This window comes from Neoarius graeffei, chromosome 5 (genome assembly GCF_027579695.1).
Source record: "Neoarius graeffei isolate fNeoGra1 chromosome 5, fNeoGra1.pri, whole genome shotgun sequence".
In the NCBI taxonomy this organism is placed as follows: Eukaryota; Metazoa; Chordata; class Actinopteri; order Siluriformes; family Ariidae; genus Neoarius; species Neoarius graeffei.
This window is the reverse complement of record NC_083573.1, coordinates 114,064,094-114,085,082: the sequence shown is the minus strand read 5'-3', so window position 1 is coordinate 114,085,082 and position 20,989 is coordinate 114,064,094. Positions and strand designations below refer to the sequence as shown.

At 40.3% G+C, this 20,989-nt stretch overlaps 1 protein-coding gene across 1 annotated transcript in view; it reads left to right on the top strand.

Moving 5' to 3' along the window:
- LOC132886201 (vesicular glutamate transporter 1-like) overlaps window positions 1-20,989 on the top strand; it is a 116,229-nt gene that overhangs the window by 54,860 nt on the left and 40,380 nt on the right. The window contains exons 2-4 of the mRNA XM_060920777.1: window positions 15,981-16,227; window positions 18,353-18,471; window positions 19,803-19,917. Coding sequence (XP_060776760.1) covers window positions 15,981-16,227; window positions 18,353-18,471; window positions 19,803-19,917 — 481 coding nt within the window. The remainder of the gene's footprint in view (window positions 1-15,980; window positions 16,228-18,352; window positions 18,472-19,802; window positions 19,918-20,989) is intronic.

The window sequence follows — 20,989 nt, the reverse complement described above, 5'->3', positions numbered from 1 at the left end:
TTCTTTAAGAAAACATTGGCATTTTTTCTACTGTACGTCTTGTTTTTACTAAAAAAGATAAGGTAGTACATCTTTTTAACATTAACGGACAACTTGTTGACTTCAAACCAAGTAATGACTTTTTCTAATTCTTGGTTGGCTAGTTGTATTAAAGAATCAAAGTCTGCGTGTGAAAGGAAAATATTTGTATCGTCGGCAAATAAAACCTCATCTCATTATCTGTAGCCGCTTTATCCTGTCCTACAGGGTCGCAGGCGAGCTGGAGCCTATCCCAGCTGACTACGGGCGAAAGGCGGGGTTCACCCTGGACAAGTCGCCAGGTCATCACAGGGCTGACACATAGACACAGACAACCATTCACACTCACATTCACACCTACGCTCAATTTAGAGTCACCAGTTAACCTAACCTGCATGTCTTTGGACTGTGGGGGAAAACGGAGCACCCGGAGGAAACCCACGCGGACACGGGGAGAACATGCAAACTCCGCACAGAAAGGCCCTCGCCGGCCACGGGACTCGAACCCGGACCTTCTTGCTGTGAGGTGACAGCGCTAACCACTACACCACCGTGCCGCCTGGCAAATAAAATAAAAAAGATAATTGAAGATGCTTCAGCAAGGTCATTAACATGGATTAAAAACAATAAAGGTCCAAGAATTGATCCCTGAGGAACTCCACAATTTACTGGTTTGCATGATGACGTGATTTCATTAAGAGCAACATACTGTTGTCTGTTAGATAGGTAACTAATAAACCATTTAAGTGCCATGTCGTTAATGCCGTATTTTTTTTAGCTTTTTGAGAAGAATAGAATGGTTTACCATGTCAAACGCTTTGGATAAATCTAGAAAGATTCCTATGGTAAATTCTCTCTTGTCAATAGCCGAAGTAATTCTATCCATTAATTGTATAAGTGGCATTGAGATAGAGTATCCCTTTCTAAAACCATATTGGTGTTTGTACAGAATATCGTTTTGGTTTAAATGTTTTAAAAGACGATTGTATGTTAATTTCTTGAGAATCTTAGATATGCAGGGTAGAAGTGAAATTGGGCGGTAATTATTAACTGAGGTAGAACCATTGCTTTTAAAAATAGGAATCACTTTTGCAATTTTAGTTGATTTAGGCACCCACCGTTTTGAACTGATAAAGTTAAAATATGCGTAAGAGGACAAATAATATGGGGGATGGATATCTTTAATATTTTAGGACTAATTTTGTCGTGTCCAGCAGTGGGAATCTTTCAGATTGTGTATTATATCTTTAACTTCGGCAGTGGAAGGTAGTTCAAAAGACGTCAATTGACTATTCAAATGAGTCTTGATGTAATCGAGTGGATCTTTCGCCACGGTGGGTGGGAATTTTGCTTTCTAGGTTAGGGCCAATATTAACAAAAAAACTCATTAAATTCTTCGGATATTTTACTTTTATCTGTGATAATTTGGGAACCGTTTTGTATTTTGTTTGGGACTTCTTTTGTGCAATTCTATTGTTGCAATTTAACAAGTCATTAATTACATTCCATGCCTGCTTAATATTATTAGAAGCTTCCGTGAATTTGCTGTGATAATATTTCTTTTTGACAATTCTTAATGTATGATTTAATTTGTTTTTGTATTCTTTGTAGGTACTCTCAGTCAGGGGTGTTGGGTTTCTAACATGCTTCACATAGAGTTTGTTTTTCTTCTTAATCGACTTAAGCAGGCCACGGGTCAACCATGGTCCAGCCGTTCTCCCGTAATATCGTTAACAAAAAAACAAAGAAACAAACAAAGAAACCCCACCGAAAACAATACCTCGCCCCCTGGTGGACTCTGTCCCAGGCGAGATAATCAAAATACTCAACGAACAGAATAGACACCAAAAACCCTTCTTTGCTTCTCTACCATCCATTACCTCCTTGTTTCGCACCTCTCCATACCCATACATTTTTATAAAGAGATGCTTGTCTAAGATTGTTTTCCCACATCATCCGTTGTTGTTACAAGTTCCACTAACCTAAGGTGCCATCACGAGGACGTGACACCATGAGGCTAATTTAACTGCTTCATCTACTACATATTACCTTCAAATCCTACAGTCATTACCCTATTTACATGCCCAACACTTTATAATAATCAATTTAGTTGACTACAATCACAGACATCAAATCACTCATTTGACCTCAGTGTTAACCAGAAGTAGCACCAGTTTTCCTAAACCTCTTTGATTCTAAATGGCTCCAAATATATAGGACACTCCTTGAGCATATGCCAAATCAGTATAAATTTTTATTCAATTCTGCTACTTGAGCTAACTATTGACACTTCTCAGCTTTACAACAACAAATAACCCTTTATCTCTTCCATAACTAAAGTCTAGGCCACATGATCTACAGTGTCAGAGACTCAGATTGTTGGCGAGCCCGCGTCTAAGACGCACTATTTTGAATAATGAACGCATTGTCGAGAGGGGCAGGGGCCAATATGGATGCGAGCATTTTATACCCTATTTGGAACGTTTCGTGGTGTATTACTTGACTTCATAGTCTCAATATCGAAAATCTTGCACAAATATGCAACTTCCAACATAATTATCTGGATATTCAACAGATTTCAGCATCGGATGAATTTTTGACCACCGCCATATTGAATATACTTCGGACCCATTCGTGTATTTACGCCGCCCCGTTTGTAGCGTCCCAAGCGAGTAAAACTTCATCCAAGTCTTTCGCTAGGTGGCGTCTTACGGTCTATGTACGAATATTCGAAAGGGACAAGAAAACATGGATAAGAAAAAAAAGAAAAATACATCTATTTTGTCATTCTTTGGCAGAAAGAGAGTACATTCACCTGAAAAAACTGATACCCCTGATACCCAAGGTAATTAGTCATACTAGATTTACAACAACTACTACTGCTACATCAACTACTACAACAGCAACCACTACTACCACTACCCCTGGTGACTACTACTACCACTGCCACTACCACTGGTGACTACTACTGCCACTACCACTGGTGACTGACTACTACTACTACTATAGACCTACACCAAACTGAAAACAAGTTAATAAAATAAATTATAATTTACAAGGAGGAGATAATATAGATGTGATATATAGTGGCCTGTGGTTGAATTCCAAAATATTGCCACTGATTAAACAATATCTCAATATATTTGGTTGAAGTATTGATTTTTGTCATCTACATTGCTTCATATGGCTTCTAATACCAAAAAAAAAAAACAGAATTGAGAAGAAAAAAACAGCCCCTGGGCTGCCCCAGCTGTTCATTGGGCTCGCTTCGCTCACTAGGTTCGCTTCAACTGAAGGATAATCACTGGGCCCCCCCATTGTAGAAATGGGCCCCTGTTTTTTTTCCCAGGAGGGGCCCTGTGGGCCCCTTGACCTGCAAAACAATCTGAGTCTCTGCAGTGTGATCCTTAAAAACAGGATAAATTCTCCGGTGTTAAACACTACAGTTTGACTGGGACACTGTCCCCCCCTTTGCAATTTTCTTTCCAGTACCAATACTGGGTTGTCTTGACTATTCTACAAGCAAAGAATAAAAATGTCCAATTTTCCATATTTTATAATACTTTGCTATTCAATTATAATTCTTCTCAATTTTGTTTCAATGTTTAATATCCAAAAATAATGCCTGAAACCTTCATGTCTTAATGTAAATATGTTACTTCCCATAATATAAATGCAAATAAATACCTGGTTTCTTCAGCCAGTAACACACTGCAGTAAGCCTGAATAAAGATCAATTACAGTAAATATTTAATATTGGGTAACACAGCTGTGAGATGCATGCATGAGGACTCAAATTATACAAAATCTGGATAAACTTACTGTTTTACCTGCAAAACTATTCCTCTAAACCAAATCAATTTATTCATACAACACTTAGACATTTGCTGCACATCAGCTCTACAAAATAGACTTTGACATTATTTCATCCCCAATGAATTTTGTTAGGTTTTTTCACCTCTTGCCCTCGGCCTCAGCCGGAGCGATTACACCATCTCGAGATCCGTCCCCTCGTGTCACCCAGAGCTCTGGGGGTGAGTCGCGAAGAAAGACAGGAACCCCATGAGTTCACAATCTTTATTCACAAGTCCCCAAAGACGAAAGGGTACAGAGATCTTTTATATGTTGTATATGGGGGGCGGGGTGTGAGTGGGTGTGACATCACTGTTTGATATCTGTCTATGTGTGTGTGTGTCTGTGTGGATATGCAGCTGTGGGTGTGTGTGGGTGTGTCTGACATCAGACTATGACATCAGCTATGTGTGTTTCAGAGACTGTAGTGAAACCTTGGTCTGAGCAGGTCACATCTTAATTACATCACTGTTCTAATGGAATGCTCAGACCTTGGCGATGGTATACAATAATAAGATGTACAGCCTGTTCTTATGATATGATATGATATCAAAGGCCATTTCTAATGCACAACCTTAGGTCAGAGATAGCACAGGGCAATATGTTCTGATAGAATGTTCAAAAAGATATCAATATTACGTCTCGAGCAATATGTCATTACAACAGTACTGTGTCTAGCTGAGACAGAAGGTCACTTCTTGAATGCCAGAGACAGAAGAATGCCTTCTTGGTCATTTTAAACAAAACAGAGGGTCATAGACTAAATCCTTTACAATTAAGAATAAATCCTTACAATTATTTATCCTTACAAAGGAATAAATCCTTACAAATTTACTTATCCCTAATAAGCAAGCCTAACACTTGGCCATGTTTTTCTAATTTAGGATCTTGAATTTCATCAAACCTTAATATTATAATAAGTTAATTTGAATTGTTTTTCCCCCTGAATGAATTTTCCCCAAATATGAATTATTTTTTTGCCCTAAAGCTTATTTCCCTAGAAAATAAAGTATACCCCATTAAAACCTTCTCTTCTGTATTTTCCCTACTTATTTTAATCTTTTCCTGCACATGCATATTTCTTTCTTATCTTTCATCTTGTTCTCTTCTGCCTCAGATAATTTCAATACCTGCATCTCTATTTTAATGTTTCCCTCTATTTCTTTTTCATCCTATCTCTCTTCCAACTCTCAATCTGATTTAAACTTACTTTATCAAAAATGTTCATCCTCTTACACAAACTCTCAGACTGCTCTGATGATCACTGAATTATAGTGCATATCATCTCCACTAGAGGCAACATCGTCTAACTCCCGTTTTATGACTGACTGTGTGTGAGTGGGGTTGATTCCCCCCCCCCCCCCCGCTTACTTTAAATACCAAAACATATCTCTAACTTGAACAACTGAAAAGCATTTTTTTTTTCAGTGATCCTGGAACACCTACAGAATACTCAGACTATTACATATACTCAAAAACTAAACCGATTCTCCGACAACATTATTAGATAAACTTCCAATGCCTCTTTCTCAGTCACTCAATACATGCACCTCACACACACACACACACACACACACACACACACACAGACTCCTTTTCACACATACAGACGCACACACAATTCTTTCTCATGCACAAACTTTAAAACACTGTCCTCCTGTCCCCCAATGCTAGTATGAAATGAATAGTTCCAAATATCACACAATAAGGGCTTTACACAAAACACTGATGCTCTTTCACACCGCTGTAATCTTGCACTGGAATGCCTCACTAACTGACACACTCACACTGCAGAGAGTACCAGCGTTCACAAAGCAACTTTACCTTTTGGATGAGAGGACCAAGTTAAATTCACATTCTTTAAAATCTACGACCAAACACACCCACAACACAGACTATTCACGCTCCTGCCATCTGGCAGACGCTACAGGAGTGTGAAAGCAAGGACTACTAGACTGACAAACAGTTTTTACCCCCAGGCCATCAGGCTTTGAGCCACAGATTATAATCACCATCTACCTCTATATTTCCATCAGGCTTTGAGCCACGGATTATAATCACCATCTACCTCTATATTTCCATCAGGCTTTGAGCCACAGATTATATTAGCAATTTTGCACAAGACATTGCACAGTATATCTACCTCTATGTTTGCACATTGTTTGTTTGCCTCTCCTTTTTTTTTATGTTATCTTCATCTTTCACTCTACCGTTATATTTTGCATTCCATATGCACTTTATATTTTATATATATATATATATATATATATATATATATATATATATATATACAGTATATATATTTCTTTTTATTTTGGTAAGCGTAGTTTGGTCGGGCAGTTGCAAAATAAGAATTTCATTACCAAATAATAAACCGCTGTGTCTGTTATTGTGTATATGACAAATAAAAAATCTTGAATCTTGAATCTTTATACTGGAATGTGTTTGTACAAAAGTTTTCACCATCACAACCAACTCTAGTTACTCTTAACACCCAGTATCAACGTCAGTGACACTTTGCTTCATCCAATACACACAAGGAACACACACACAGCTGGTATGCAAATTAGGTCTCCCACAGCACTTCAGTGAATTGCCAGCTGTCTGTCGCCCATAGATTTATCACAACTCTCTACCTCCACCACTTTTTAATCCAGCTATATTTATTAATTATAGGTCACCAATCTACATTCCACAACACAGTGACATCCTTTAGTATCCCAAGTTACTCATAACACATATGACAAATACAGAGTTTTTAAAATGCCATCCCTCTGTTAATGCAGTGTTACTACAAAATAATAATAGTTTTGGTGAATCTTTCCCACACCAAACATACTCAATATCCTGACCATGCAAACCAATAGTAATTTTATCATGGTATCTCAGGAATTTCTCAATTTCTGCATGACCTGTCTCACAGGCTTTTTAACTCTGCCCAGGACATAATCACTAAAACACCTTTTATAATTATTCTTAGCAGAGATTTGCAAGCAGATTTTCACACTGAACAACTCCATTCATGTTTCTTATTCCAAAAACATTTTTTTTCAGACCTCGTAATCTCGTCTCTGAGCTGCTGGAGTTTACACACAGCCGCAAACAAGCAGCTGCAGCGATGTCACGAGAGCCGGCTCCATGAGGCGAATGGCTTCCCTAACTTGCACACAAACTTTCCTACTTTAGCCGACTCAAAAACGACCTGTACACACATCCTCACAACCACACAGCTAATTCAGATTTACCAAACACTGTAATGTTGTTAAGCATTTGACAAACCCAATTCCTCTTAGCACTACACTGACCAAACACCACCTTGCTACCCAACTATCTGATTAAAATCAGAAAATGTAACTGTACAAGCAGAAATTTGCTTCAAACTTAGCCCTGATAAATCAGACAAGCTAAAATAACAGTCAAATCAAAAGAAGGCTAAGGCCAGTGTGTATGAAACCGGGCACACACACACCAAACATATGCACCCAAATGCAGACACCTGTTCAACTCTGCAGCTCAGATTCAAAAACAAAAATACATCATGTTCACTGAATTTGGAGAAATTTAACTCTTAACAGCTGGACTTACAGATGGAAACATTTGCACAGAACATTAATTTACTTTAAAATGCACAAACTGCTTACCTCTATATGGCCAGCCATGTTCTATACCAAGTCTCCAGAAATCAGAACAGCTATTAAGAAGAAGAAACCTTTATTATTCGTCACATGCACACTTCAAGCACAGTGAAATTCATCCTCTGCATTTAACCCATCTGAAGCAGTGAACACACACACACACACACACACACACACAGAGCAGTGGGCAGCCACACCAGAGCGCCCGGGGAGCAGTCAGGGGTTCGGTACCTCACTCAAGGGCACCTCAGCCCAAGGCCGCCCCACATCAACCTAACTGCATGTCTTTGGACTGTGGGGGAAACCGGAGCACCCGGAGGAAACCCATGCGGACACGGGGAGAACATGCAAACTCCACACAGAAAGGCCCTCGCCGGCCACGGGGCTCAAACCTGGACCTTCTTGCTGTGAGGCGACAGCGCTAACCACTACACCACCATGCCACCCTGGCTAAAACATACTTCACGCTATTTCTCAAAAGAAAACAGACTTGGGGGGGGCGCTGCTGAGCAAGCATGGAGTAAGTCATGTGTTTGTAGCTCTGCGGGAAAACTACTTGGTTAAATTATTATTTCCAGAGGTAATCTCTTTAAACAGTAACTTAAACAAGGGCATTTTGCCTTTTGCAACTGCTAAGACGAACGAGATGTCAACCAGACCTAACAAAACATGACAAACGACCATATCTATGTCGAAAGCCTTCTACGACGGGCCAGACCAAAAATGTGGAGGAAGACAGCTCTTTAGCTATGCCTTTTGATTTTGACGGATTTAAATGTGAATTACGCAAGGATCTAGTTGATGCTATGAAAAAGGAGGTCCGATCTGTACTTGAGAGCGAACTGGGATTTTTTAAATCTCATCGATGCAATTATTATGTGCAATAATATAGGCCTTAAACTATTTTTATGTATACTTATATATATATATATATATATATATATATATATATATATATATATATATATATATATATATAATTGATGTATATATGTGTGTATACATACAGAGTCTACCTGTAATGTGCAATTTTTTCCAAGCCTCTCAATAAGGCAATTTTTTCTATACTTTTTCACGGTAGGTAATGCAAGTAGCCCTTTGTATTTAATCCTTCATTTGTCTAATTTTTATTTCAGTTTTATTTGTTATCTGTTTGACATTTTCTTGCTACTGTAACACGTGAATTTCCCGATGTGGGATGAATAAAGTGAATCTAATCTAATCTAATCTAATCTAAGTTCTGGCTCTGAAATCACGTTTGGAAGAATTCAAAAACATGACGAACTCTGACATAGCCGAGTTACGCAGCACTCTAACTAGCACAGAGCAAAGCCTGTCCACATGTAGTGACGATGTAACTACATTACAACGCGATGTGAAGCGCTTGACAGAGCTGGCTGAATCTCTTCAAAATAAATGTGAAGACTTAGAAGGAAGATCGCGAAGAAATAATGTTAGAATTGTTGGGATACCTGAATCCCCTGGCAGTTGTTCAACATCAGCGATTTCAGATTTGCTCAAAGATGCATTCAACTTGGATGAAGCACCCCTGGTCGACAGATCGCACCGATCACTACAGCCAGTTCCTCAACAAGAGCAACCACCCAGGGCTGTCATAGCACGCCTTCACTACTATAAGGAATGTAACAATATCCTGCGCTTAGCAAGAACCAAACAGAAGATTCAGGTTGGCGACAAGACGATCTCTGTCTATCTGGATTTCACTGCGCGAGTGGCCAACGCGCGTGCGGCATTCAACGAGGTCAGACGAATGCTGAAGGATCGCCCAGGATTTCGGTTTGGGATTCTCTTCCCAGCCCGGCTTCGCATTACATACAATGGGGCCGAGTCGATTTTCACTGATCCTGAAGCTGCTCGTACGTATGTTTCCCAGTGCATTGCCCAGCAAGAAGAGGACTAAGGACTGTTATAGCCACATAACAATTCTAGAGGACTTTAAAGGTGACTTTTTTTTCCCCCTTTTCATCTTCCTCATTTTTCTTTTTATAGCCTTTCATTTGTTCCTAGACTAACCAATTAGTCTTGCTATAGTATGAGTGAAGGCTATCTGATTAATGGTTAATTTTATACATAGCAGTTTGTCACCCTTGTTAAAATTGTCAACGTTATATATACACCGGGGCGGCACGGTGGTGTAGTGGTTAGCGCTGTCGCCTCACAGCAAGAAGGTCCAGGTTCGAGCCCCGGGGCCGGCGAGGGCCTTTCTGTGTGGAGTTTGCATGTTCTCCCCGTGTCCGCGTGGGTTTCCTCCGGGTACTCCGGTTTCCCCCACAGTCCAAAGACATGCAGGTTAGGTTAACTGGTGACTCTAAATTGAGCGTAGGTGTGAATGTGAGTGTGAATGGTTGTCTGTGTCTATGTGTCAGCCCTGTGATGACCTGGCGACTTGTCCAGGGTGTACCCCGCCTTTCGCCCGTAGTCAGCTGGGATAGGCTCCAGCTTGCCTGCGACCCTGTAGAAGGATAAAGCGGCTAGAGATAATGAGATGAGATGAGGTCCAGACATAGTTTTCCTACAGGAGATGCATCTGCTGGCTACTGAATGTGCTAGGCTAGAGAGAGGCTGGATTGACCAAATATTCTGTTCAACCTATGGGGCCAGAGCCAGAGGTGTGGCAATATTGATTAAAAGGGGGACCCCTTTTGTTCCATCTCAAGTTATTTCTGATACAAACGGCCGATATATCATAGTCTCAGAGAAACTGTTTGGCACTCCTATTATACTAGCCAGCGTATATGGTCCAAACTGGGATAACCCACAGTTTTTCTCACGCCTTATAGCCAAGCTCCCTGATATCAACTCCCATCATCTCTTCCCCCCCCCCCCCCCCCCCCCCCCCCCATCTGTCCCTCTGAGTTACATGTTGATCCTGGGATTGAGATGCTGGCCTCTTCTGCCCCTCGGACCTGCTTGATCCATCCTGGTGCCCTGTGTCTGGTCGGAGTTTTATCGCCCCACTCCTGTGAAGGACGGCCCCATGAGGACAGTTGAGGGTTATACCTGTTAAAACTGTTAATATTATAGTCAGGCTGTCTGTTGTTGCCCAAATGAGGATGGGTTCCCTTTTGAGTCTGGTTCCTCTCGAGGTTTCTTCCTCATGTCGTCTGAGGGAGTTTTTCCTTGCCACCGTCGCCACAGGCTTGCTCATTGGGGATAGATTAGAGATAAAATTAGCTCATGTTTTAAGTCGTTCAAATTCTGTAAAGCTGCTTTGCGACAATGTTTATTGTTAAAAGCGCTGTACAAATAAACTTGATTGATTGATCATCTGGTAATAGGAGGGGATTTCAATTGCGTACTTGACCCTCTTTTGGATAGGTCCAGGGTCGGGCCCAAAGCTGATATCTCTAAGTCTGGGGAGGTTATTCTATCATTCCTAAATGACTACAGGCTGCAGGACCCATGGAGAAGCTCTAATCCAACATCCAGGCAATATTCCTTTTATTCTCCAGTACACAGGTCTTACTCAAGAATTGATTATTTTCTTGTTGATGATGGGTCACTTTCTTTTGTTAAACATTCAAAATATCACAGTGTCATTATATCAGATCACTGCCCCCTCCAGTTAGACCTCCTTATGCCTAATGGTAGTACAAAACACTGAACATGGCGCTTTGACCCACTGCTACTAGACGATAAGGATTTCACTAATTTCATTAATAATCAAATAGACTTTATTTTTTTAGACCAATTCCACCTCAGATATTTCATACAGCACAATCTGGGAGGCTTTTAAAGCATATATAAGAGGGCAAATAATTTCTTACTCAGCCCACTTACAATCAACTCGTAATAGGCAACTTTCTGATTTATCCAGACGAATAAAAGACCTGGATTGTAGGGCTGCATCTGACCCAAGCCTTAATCTGCACAAAGAGCATCGGCTGCTACAATCAGAGTACGATTGCTTATCCATTAGAGACACAGAACACCTTCTTTTTAAATCTAAGCAAATGCATTATGAACATGGTGATAAAGCGGGCAGACTCCTTGCTCACCATCTACGTCAGAAAACAGCTAAGGCAGCTATACCTGAAATCCATATTGCACCAGATAAAACTTCTACCCATCCACAAACTATTAATGACCAATTCAGAAACTATTATGCAGATATTTATACATCAGAGGCTGCTGCTAATGCCAGAGAGATTCAAGAGTTCTTGGTAAAACTTGATATCCCACAGATAAGCTCAGAAGCACAAGCTTTAATTGATGCCCCATAATATGCCAGGAAATCTTACAAGCCATCAGCTCTTTACAAAGCGGTAAAGCAGCAGGCCCTGATGGGATTTCAATTTAATTTTACAAAGCTTTTTCTAACAAATTATCACCTATTCTATGTCTTCTATACACAGACATCTTATCCCAAAAGAGAATGCCAGAAACAATGAATCAGGCTATTATAACAGTCCTACTAAAGAAGGGAAAAGACCCCCTAGAATGCAGTGGATACCGTCCAATAAGCCTCCTTTGCTATGACTACAAAATCCTTACTAAAGTCTTGGCACGCCGACTGGAATCTATCATTTCTGATCTAATTTCTCCTGGGGCAGCACGGTGGTGTAGTGGTTAGCGCTGTCGCCTCACAGCAAGAAGGTCCGGGTTCGAGCCCCGGGGCCGGCGAGGGCCTTTCTGTGCGGAGTTTGCATGTTCTCCCCGTGTCCGCGTGGGTTTCCTCCGGGTGCTCCGGTTTCCCCCACAGTCCAAAGACATGCAGGTTAGGTTAACTGGTGACTCTAAATTGACCGTAGGTGTGAATGTGAGTGTGAATGGTTGTCTGTGTGTCAGCCCTGTGATGACCTGGCGACTTGTCCAGGGTGTACCCCGCCTTTCACCCGTAGTCAGCTGGGATAGGCTCCAGCTCGCCTGCGACCCTGTAGAAGGATAAAGCAGCTAGAGATGATGAGATGAGATGAGAATTTCTCCTGATCAAACGGGTTTCATACCTGGTAGGCAATCCTTTTTCAACATGCAGCATCTTCTCAGCATACTTTAATCATTCCTTAGATATACCAGAAGTTCTTCTTTACCTAGATGCCGAAAAGGCTTTTGACCGCATTGAATAGTCATTCCTCTTTGAGGTGCTTAATAGATTTGGTTTTGGCCCAACATTTCTTACATGGGTAAGCCTAATTTACAATACTCCACAGACAGCTGTGCGCACAAACTTCATAAATTCAAATTTCTTTTTTCTTCAGCGTGGGGTGAGGCAGGGCTGCTGTTCGTCACCTTTCTTGTTTAACTTAGCAATTGAACCTCTGGCGATAGCACTCAGAGCTGATGACAAAGTAAGACCTTGTGGCTTTGCTCACAAGGTCTTACTCTACGCTGATGATTTGCTTTCGTATCTCTCTAACTCTACAATTTCCTTACTTTATATTGCTCATATACTAAATGATGTTAAAAGGTTATCTGGTTACAAGCTGAATTTTTCCAAAAGTGTCATTTTTCCCATTAATTGTTTGGCGCAGAACCTTAATTATAGCACTTGTCCATTTAGATTAGACAGAGAATCCTTCACATACCTTGGTATTGTTGTCACACGATCTTACAAAAATTTATATGAGGCTAACTTCAAAAAACTCCTTGAAAATATGAAACTTAACCTGAAGCGGTGGTCTGCTTTGCCCATTTCTCTTGCAGGCCGTGTTAATACTGTGAAAATGATAGTTCTTCCTTAATTTTTGTATGTTTTTCAAATGCTACCACTGTTTCTCCCCATGTCCTTTTTTAAAGATCTGAATTCACATATTTCCTCATTTATTTGGAACAAATCTGTCCCGAGAGCAAGAAGGTCTAGTTTAGAGATGCCTAAATCAGTTGGTGGACTTGCACTTCCCAACTTCATGTTATATTATTGGGCAGCCAATCTCTCAAAATTATCCTATTGGATTACATCATTTAGATCAGGGCAAAGCCCTACTTGGGTTGCTATGGAAATTGAAATCCATTCCTCCTTTTCACCAATACCTAGCCTTTGTACTTCTTTTTCTAAAAAATCGAACTACTCTTTTTCCAACCCTGTGACAAAACATTCTCTCAGAATATGGCGTCAATTCAGGAAACACTTTAATCTTACTCACACAAGTGGCTTTATGCCCTTGATCCATAATGATATTTTACGTGCTGCATAATTCGATTCAGCTTTTCACTCTTGGTATGATAGAGGCATAGTATTTTTCAAAGACTTATTTATAAGCAATACCTTCATTTCATTTGAGACTCTACGTAAAAATTCCACATTACCTCAGGCTCACTTCTTCAGATACCTACAGGCACATAGTTTTGCCAGAGAACACTATCCATTCCCACATTTATCTGATAATGATTTGCTTGACAGAATACTGGGGCGAGATCCAACGCTTCAGGGCAATATTTCTTTTGTATACAACGTCATTCTTAATTTCAGTATGCCTTCAACAGAGAAGACTAGATGTGCCTGGGAACAGGACCTTGGTGTGGGCAATTCCATGTAAATGTCAACCTCACCGTGCAAAAATAAAGCAACATGTAATACATCAAAACCACTCCCAGAGATATCACCTAGGCCTGTATTTTACAGATGTGAAGAAGTTGAACCAATTTGTAACCAACCTAATGTCACTGTCAGTCTTTCTTTCTTATAATGTAAAACCCAAGCTAAAATCAACTTTGATCATGTACAATTCTATATTATTGCCACAAGCCACAGAAATGTATGCTAAAATCCACAAAACAGCAAAACAATAGCCATCCTAAATATTATTTAAGAACTTTGATAGTTTTAGCTGATATTTAGAGAGTTTTTCAAAGGGTTATGGTGGTTAAATTGCTGATTTTCTAAACATATGCCATGTCTATTTCAGACGCGTCACATCCATAACGGAATTTCGTCACATCCATAACGCTGACTTTTCCTTCCGAAACTCTGCATGAAATACAAAATATTTTAAACAAAGATTTTTTAATATTCACCTTGGACCCCTCTATCAAACGGATATCTCCATTTCGACATTAGGTTTACAATTTCACAGAGTTTGATAAAAATGTACAGTCACCCAAGAAAAGTGATACTTTTTCTGTCACGTCCATAACGCATCTTTTATTGGCATTTTCTGGCATGCCCTAGGTGTACTATGGGAATTGTTCTTGTTCTATCACTTCTCCAGTATGGTACAGCCTTAAAATATGCAACACCTGTTTAAATACTGGGAGACAATAAAACATGCACTGGGTCATTTGTTGCCATTTTGAGTTCAAGTGTCACGTCCATAACGCTGGAATTGCTCTAGTCCAAATCTCAGCGCAGACCTGGGAGGGAAGCCTAGATTTCATTCATACATCATCTCTGTGCCACAGACATAGTCTGATACAATTTAAGATCCTACACAGGCTACATCTCTCTAGGGATCGGTTGGCTGCCATTTATCCAGATACTGACCCAAATTGTCTGAGATGTCAACAGGGCAGAGCTACGACTGGGCATATGTTTCGGTCATGTCCAGCACTGACAAACTTCTGGACTCAGATATTTGAGTTTTTACACGTATGTGTGGCAGGTCCATCCCACTGGACCCGATCACTGCTGTGTTTGGTGTAACCGCTGGTGATATTCAGATCTCCACATCCCAAGCATGTGCCATTGCATTTGTGTCACTTTTAGCTGGGAGACTTATCCTGCAGCAATGGAAGTCTGCCAGTCGCCCATCTTTCTTTTGTTGGGTAAAAGAAGTCCTTGCTTTTTTGCCCCTGGAAAAACTAAGGTATTCCAGGGGTAAATCCTCTGATAAATTTCACAATACCTGGAGTCCTTTTCTACAATTTGTAGACAATTTATCCTTCTCTTGATTACGCAACTATAGTCATTCATTAACAAAAACATACAGGATGTGTTATAGAAGGTTAAATTTTGTTTCATAAATGAGCATCCTTTTTTAAATTTAATTTAATTTAATATTTATTTATTGTTTGTTTGTTTGTTTGTTTGTTTTTGTTTGTTTGTGTCTGTATAGGTACCCTGGGGGGGAGGATTAGGGTTGGTGTTTGTATAATTGCATTGTAAAAACTCTGAAAAAAAAAAAACTTACTTGCATTTACCGTATGACATTTTAAGGGTTTTGCTACTTAATGTCAGGTTTGTGTTTCACGCAAAATGCCTTTACAGTGATAATCAGTGGTTGAGAACACAAGATGATTACATACATACTCAAAACATTTAAACTCAAAGTGAACTTAGGCTCAGCTTAAAGGTGCTTCATGTTAAAATACCGCTCAAGTATCACATAATCATAAATTCATGTTAAATAATACAATAATTTTACCATGATCTCAAAAATAATTGTAGCAAGCTAAAACAGTTGTGTGTGTGTGTGTGTTTAAAAGTGTGAAACCAGATGTTATATAAAGTAATAAAGCTGATAAAATACAGTTGTTAACATTGTTCCATGTTCTTCTCCTCCACTCACTCTTTCTCAGTGTGTTAGAGAAGCATCAGGAGGAGGATGGAGGGATTGAGCTGTGTGATGGAGGAGTGCGGGTGGAGCAGAAGGTAGAGCCCATGATTGACTGTACGTGTTTTGGTTTGCCTCGGCGCTACATCATGGCCATCCTGTGCGGCCTGGGCTTCTGCATCTCCTTCGGCATACGCTGCAACCTGGGAGTGGCCGTAGTAAGCATGGTGAATGATCACACTACCTACAGGGGGAATAAGGCCATCAGCATGGTAAGTGTGTATACATTTTAGTTTACTAATCTGTCTTTGGGTGTCACGGTAGTACTGAGCATAATGTTTCCTCACAGCTCCAGGATCAATTCTGAGTCTCATTTACTGTCACGTGTTCTTCCTGTTCTTCTGGGTTCTCTGTTACCTCCCAGAAACATGCCAGAAAGTAAACTGGAAACAATTGATCTACTGTATTGGATCAATTTCCCAGCAATATTCCCACCTCACACACAGTGTTCCCAGGATAGATTCCACCACCACCCTGACTAGGATAATGTTATTAAAGAAGATGAATGGATGATTTCTGTCTTTATTTCTTATTTCTTTTAATAATTATCTTAGGATAGTCTATATATGACAATACAACCCCGATTCCAAAAAAGTTGGGACAAAGTACAAATAGTAAATAAAAACGGAATGCAATAATTTACAAATCTCAAAAACTGATATTGTATTCACAATAGAACATAGACAACATATCAAATGTCGGAAGTGAGACATTTTGAAATTTCATGCCAAATATTGGCTCATTTGAAATTTCGTGACAGCAACACATCTCAAAAAAGTTGGGACAGGGGCAATAAGAGGCTGGAAAAGTTAAAGGTACAAAAAAGGAACAGCTGGAGGACCAAATTGCAACTCATTAGGTCAATTGGCAATAGGTCATTAACATGACTGGGTATAAAAAGAGCATCTTGGAGTGGCAGCGGCTCTCAGAAGTAAAGATGGGAAGAGGATCACCAATCCCCCTAATTCTGCGCCGACAAATAGTGGAGCAATATCAGAAAGGAGTTCGACAGTGTAAAATTGCAAAGAGTTTGAACATATCATCATCTACAGTGCATAATATCATCAAAAGATTCAGAGAATCTGGAAGAATCTCTGTGCGTAAGGGTCAAGGCCGGAAAACCATACTGGGTGCCCGTGATCTTCAGGCCCTTAGACGGCACTGCCTCACATACAGGCATGCTTCTGTATTGGAAATCACAAAATGGGCTCAGGAATATTTCCAGAGAACATTATCTGTGAACACAATTCACCGTGCCATCCGCCGTTGCCAGCTAAAACTCTATAGTTCAAAGAAGAAGCCGTATCTAAACACGATCCAGAAGCGCAGACGTCTTCTCTGGGCCAAGGCTCATTTAAAATGGACTGTGGCAAAGTGGAAAACTGTTCTGTGGTCAGACAAATCAAAATTTGAAGTTCTTTATGGAAATCAGGGACGCCGTGTCATTCGGACTAAAGAGGAGAAGGACGACCCAAGTTGTTATCGGCGCTCAGTTCAGAAGCCTGCATCTCTGATGGTATGGGGTTGCATTAGTGCGTGTGGCATGGGCAGCTTACACATCTGGAAAGACACCATCAATGCTGAAAGGTATATCCAGGTTCTAGAGCAACATATGCTCCCATCCAGACGACGTCTCTTTCAGGGAAGACCTTGCATTTTCCAACATGACAATGCCAAACCACATACTGCATCAATTACAGCATCATGGCTGCGTAGAAGAAGGGTCCGGGTACTGAACTGGCCAGCCTGCAGTCCAGATCTTTCACCCATAGAAAACATTTGGCGCATCATAAAACGGAAGATACGACAAAAAAGACCTAAGACAGTTGAGCAACTAGAATCCTACATTAGACAAGAATGGGTTAACATTCCTATCCCTAAACTTGAGCAACTTGTCTCCTCAGTCCCCAGACGTTTACAGACTGTTGTAAAGAGAAAAGGGGATGTCTCACAGTGGGAAACATGGCCTTGTCCCAACTTTTTTGAGATGTGTTGTTGTCATGAAATTTAAAATCACCTAATTTTTCTCTTTAAATGATACATTTTCTCAGTTTAAACATTTGATATGTCATCTATGTTTTATTCTGAATAAAATATGGAATTTTGAAACTTCCACATCATTGCATTCCGTTTTTATTTACAATTTGTACTTTGTCCCAACTTTTTTGGAATCGGGGTTGTGTATATATATATATTTTTTTTTGTTTTATGTATGTGTATGAGTGTGTATGTACAGCGCATTAGATCATATTTGTATGAATTTTGTGCTCAATAAGTATTAAAGTTATTAGTCGCTTCTGTCCCATCACTATACCCTTTGTTGTCTCTCTCCCACAGAGAGCTCAGTTCTTGTGGGATCCAGAGATTGTAGGTTTGATTCATGGCTCATTTTTTTGGGGTTACATTGTCACTCAGATTCCTGGAGGATTCATCTGTCAGCAATTCGCAGCCAACAGGTCAGTGTTTAATCGAGTTCAACTTAGTTTTCTTCAGACAGGCTCATCATTGGTGTTATTCAGAGCTTTGAGTAAGAGATGCAGTTTGTTGCTATGAAACCTAGATTCACAGTGACCATTTCCTTATGTTACCATGAAGACATGTAGTGTGTATTGAAAAATAAGTTATTTTGTTTAGTTTCATGCATACACTACATCACCAAAGGTATATGCACCCCTGACCATCATATCCATATGTGGTTCTTCTCCAAATTGTTAACACAAACTCTAAACCGCACAGTTATATAGAATGTCTCTGTTTGCTGTAACATTCCAGTTTCCCTTCACTGGAACTAAGAGTCCCAAACCTGTTCCTGTACACAAAGCGAGCTCCTTGAAGTCATGATGTGTGAAGGTTGGCGTGAAGAACTCGTGTCCTGCACAGAGCCCTGACCTGAACTCAACACCACTGGGATGAACTGGAAGACCGATTGCACCCCAGACTTCCTCAGCTAACATCAGTGTCTGATCTCACTAATGCTCCTGTAGCTGAATGAACACAAATCCCCACACCCATGCCCCCCCAAAAATCTAAAGCCTTTGCCCCAAAATTGAATGCCATCCCAGAAAAGTGGAGATTATTATAATAGCAAACGGGAATAAATCTGGGATGAGACATATTCAACAAGGACATATGGAAATTTTTCCTTGCCACCGTCGCCACAGGCTTGCTCATTGGGGATAGATTAGGGATAAAATTAGCTCATGTTTTAAGTCGTTCAAATTCTGTAAAGCTGCTTTGCGACAATGTTTATTGTTAAAAGCGCGATACAAATAAACTTGACTTGATATGGGTGTGATGGTCAGGTGTCGACAGAATTGTGGCCATTAGAATGTATAGAAACCAGTCAGTGAACAAACCAGAACACGTGGTTCAGGTATGTTGAGGGCTGAAAAATGCGAAGTGTCTGGAGTATCTTAAGAACTGTATGAAGGTTTCATGTGTGAAATTCACTTCATGTTTAACTTTGTTGAAATTTTCATCATTACCCAGTAGCAAAGGAGTGTGAAATACATCAAGGAAGTCCTTCATAGAGTTCTGTGTTTACCAATGTAATTTGACACCTGATCACACACATTCCTTACACACACACACACATGTACCTTGCAGTGACATTTTGTGTAATGCTGCGTAATTCTGTGCGGTTATCTGCAACAATTGTTTATAAATGTGTGTAACGTTGTGTAAGAGTATGTAACTGTGTGTTACATTATGCATAACTGTTCATAATGTATGTATACAACAACATGTAACGTGATGTATAACTATGCTGTGTGTATGTGTGTTACAGAGTGTTTGGTTTTGCAATTGTTGCCACATCAGTGTTGAACATGCTGATTCCGTCAGCAGCTCGTATTCACTACGGGTGTGTGATAGTTGTGAGAGTGCTGCAGGGACTGGTGGAGGTAGCGTGTGCACGCACACACACACACACACACACACACACACACACACACATATATATAGTGGTGCTTGAAAGTTTGTGAACCCTTTAGAATAATCAGATTTTCACACAAGTCCTAAAAGTAGATAAAGAGAACCCAGTTAAACAAATGAGACAAAAATATTAGATTTGGTCATTTATTTATTGAGGAAAATCATCCAATATTACATATCTGTGAGTGGCAAAAGTATGTGAACCTCTCGGATAATAATAATAATACATTTTATTTATACGCACCTTTCAAGACAATCAAGGACACTGTACAATGAATAAAAAACAATAAATAAAATCAACATACAAAAGAAACAATGGAGAGTGTAATAGAAGTTAAAGTGAGTGAGCAATCTTAAACAGGTGAGTTTTGAGTTTAGACTTGAAAATGGAGAGAGAGTCAGAGTTGCGGATGTGAGGAGGCAGAGAGTTCCAGAGGTGGGGAACAGAGCGGCTGAAAGCTCGGCTCCCCATGGTGCTGAGGCGGGCAGAGGGGATAAGTGAGGTGGATGGAAGAGGAGGAATGAAGGGAACGGGCTGGAGTGATGATGTGAAGAAGGTCAGACAAATACAGAGGGGCGAGATTGTGGATGGCCTTGAAGGTATACAGGAGGAGTTTGAATTCTATACGTTGCTTGACGGAAGCCAATGGAGTTGCTGGATGATGGGGGTGATGTGGTTTAGTGATGATACGGGCAGCAGAGTTCTAGACCAGTTGGAGTGTATGGAGGGACTTTTGAGGGAGGCTGAAAAGAAGAGAGTTACAGTAGTCAATCTGGGAGGTCACAAGGCTGTGAACAAGGATGGAGGCAGTATGGGGGGTAAGAAAGGGGCGGAGTCGATTAATGTTATGTAAATGAAAGTATGCAGAGCGGGTAATGTTATTGATATGGGATTGGAAAGATAGTGTGCTATCGAGGATGACACCCAGACTCTTAACCTGAGGAGAGGGGGAAACTAAGATGTTGTCAATGGTGAGGGAGATGGTGTCAGCTTTAGACAGTATGGATTTGGTGCCGATGAGAAGGAGTTCCGTTTTATTG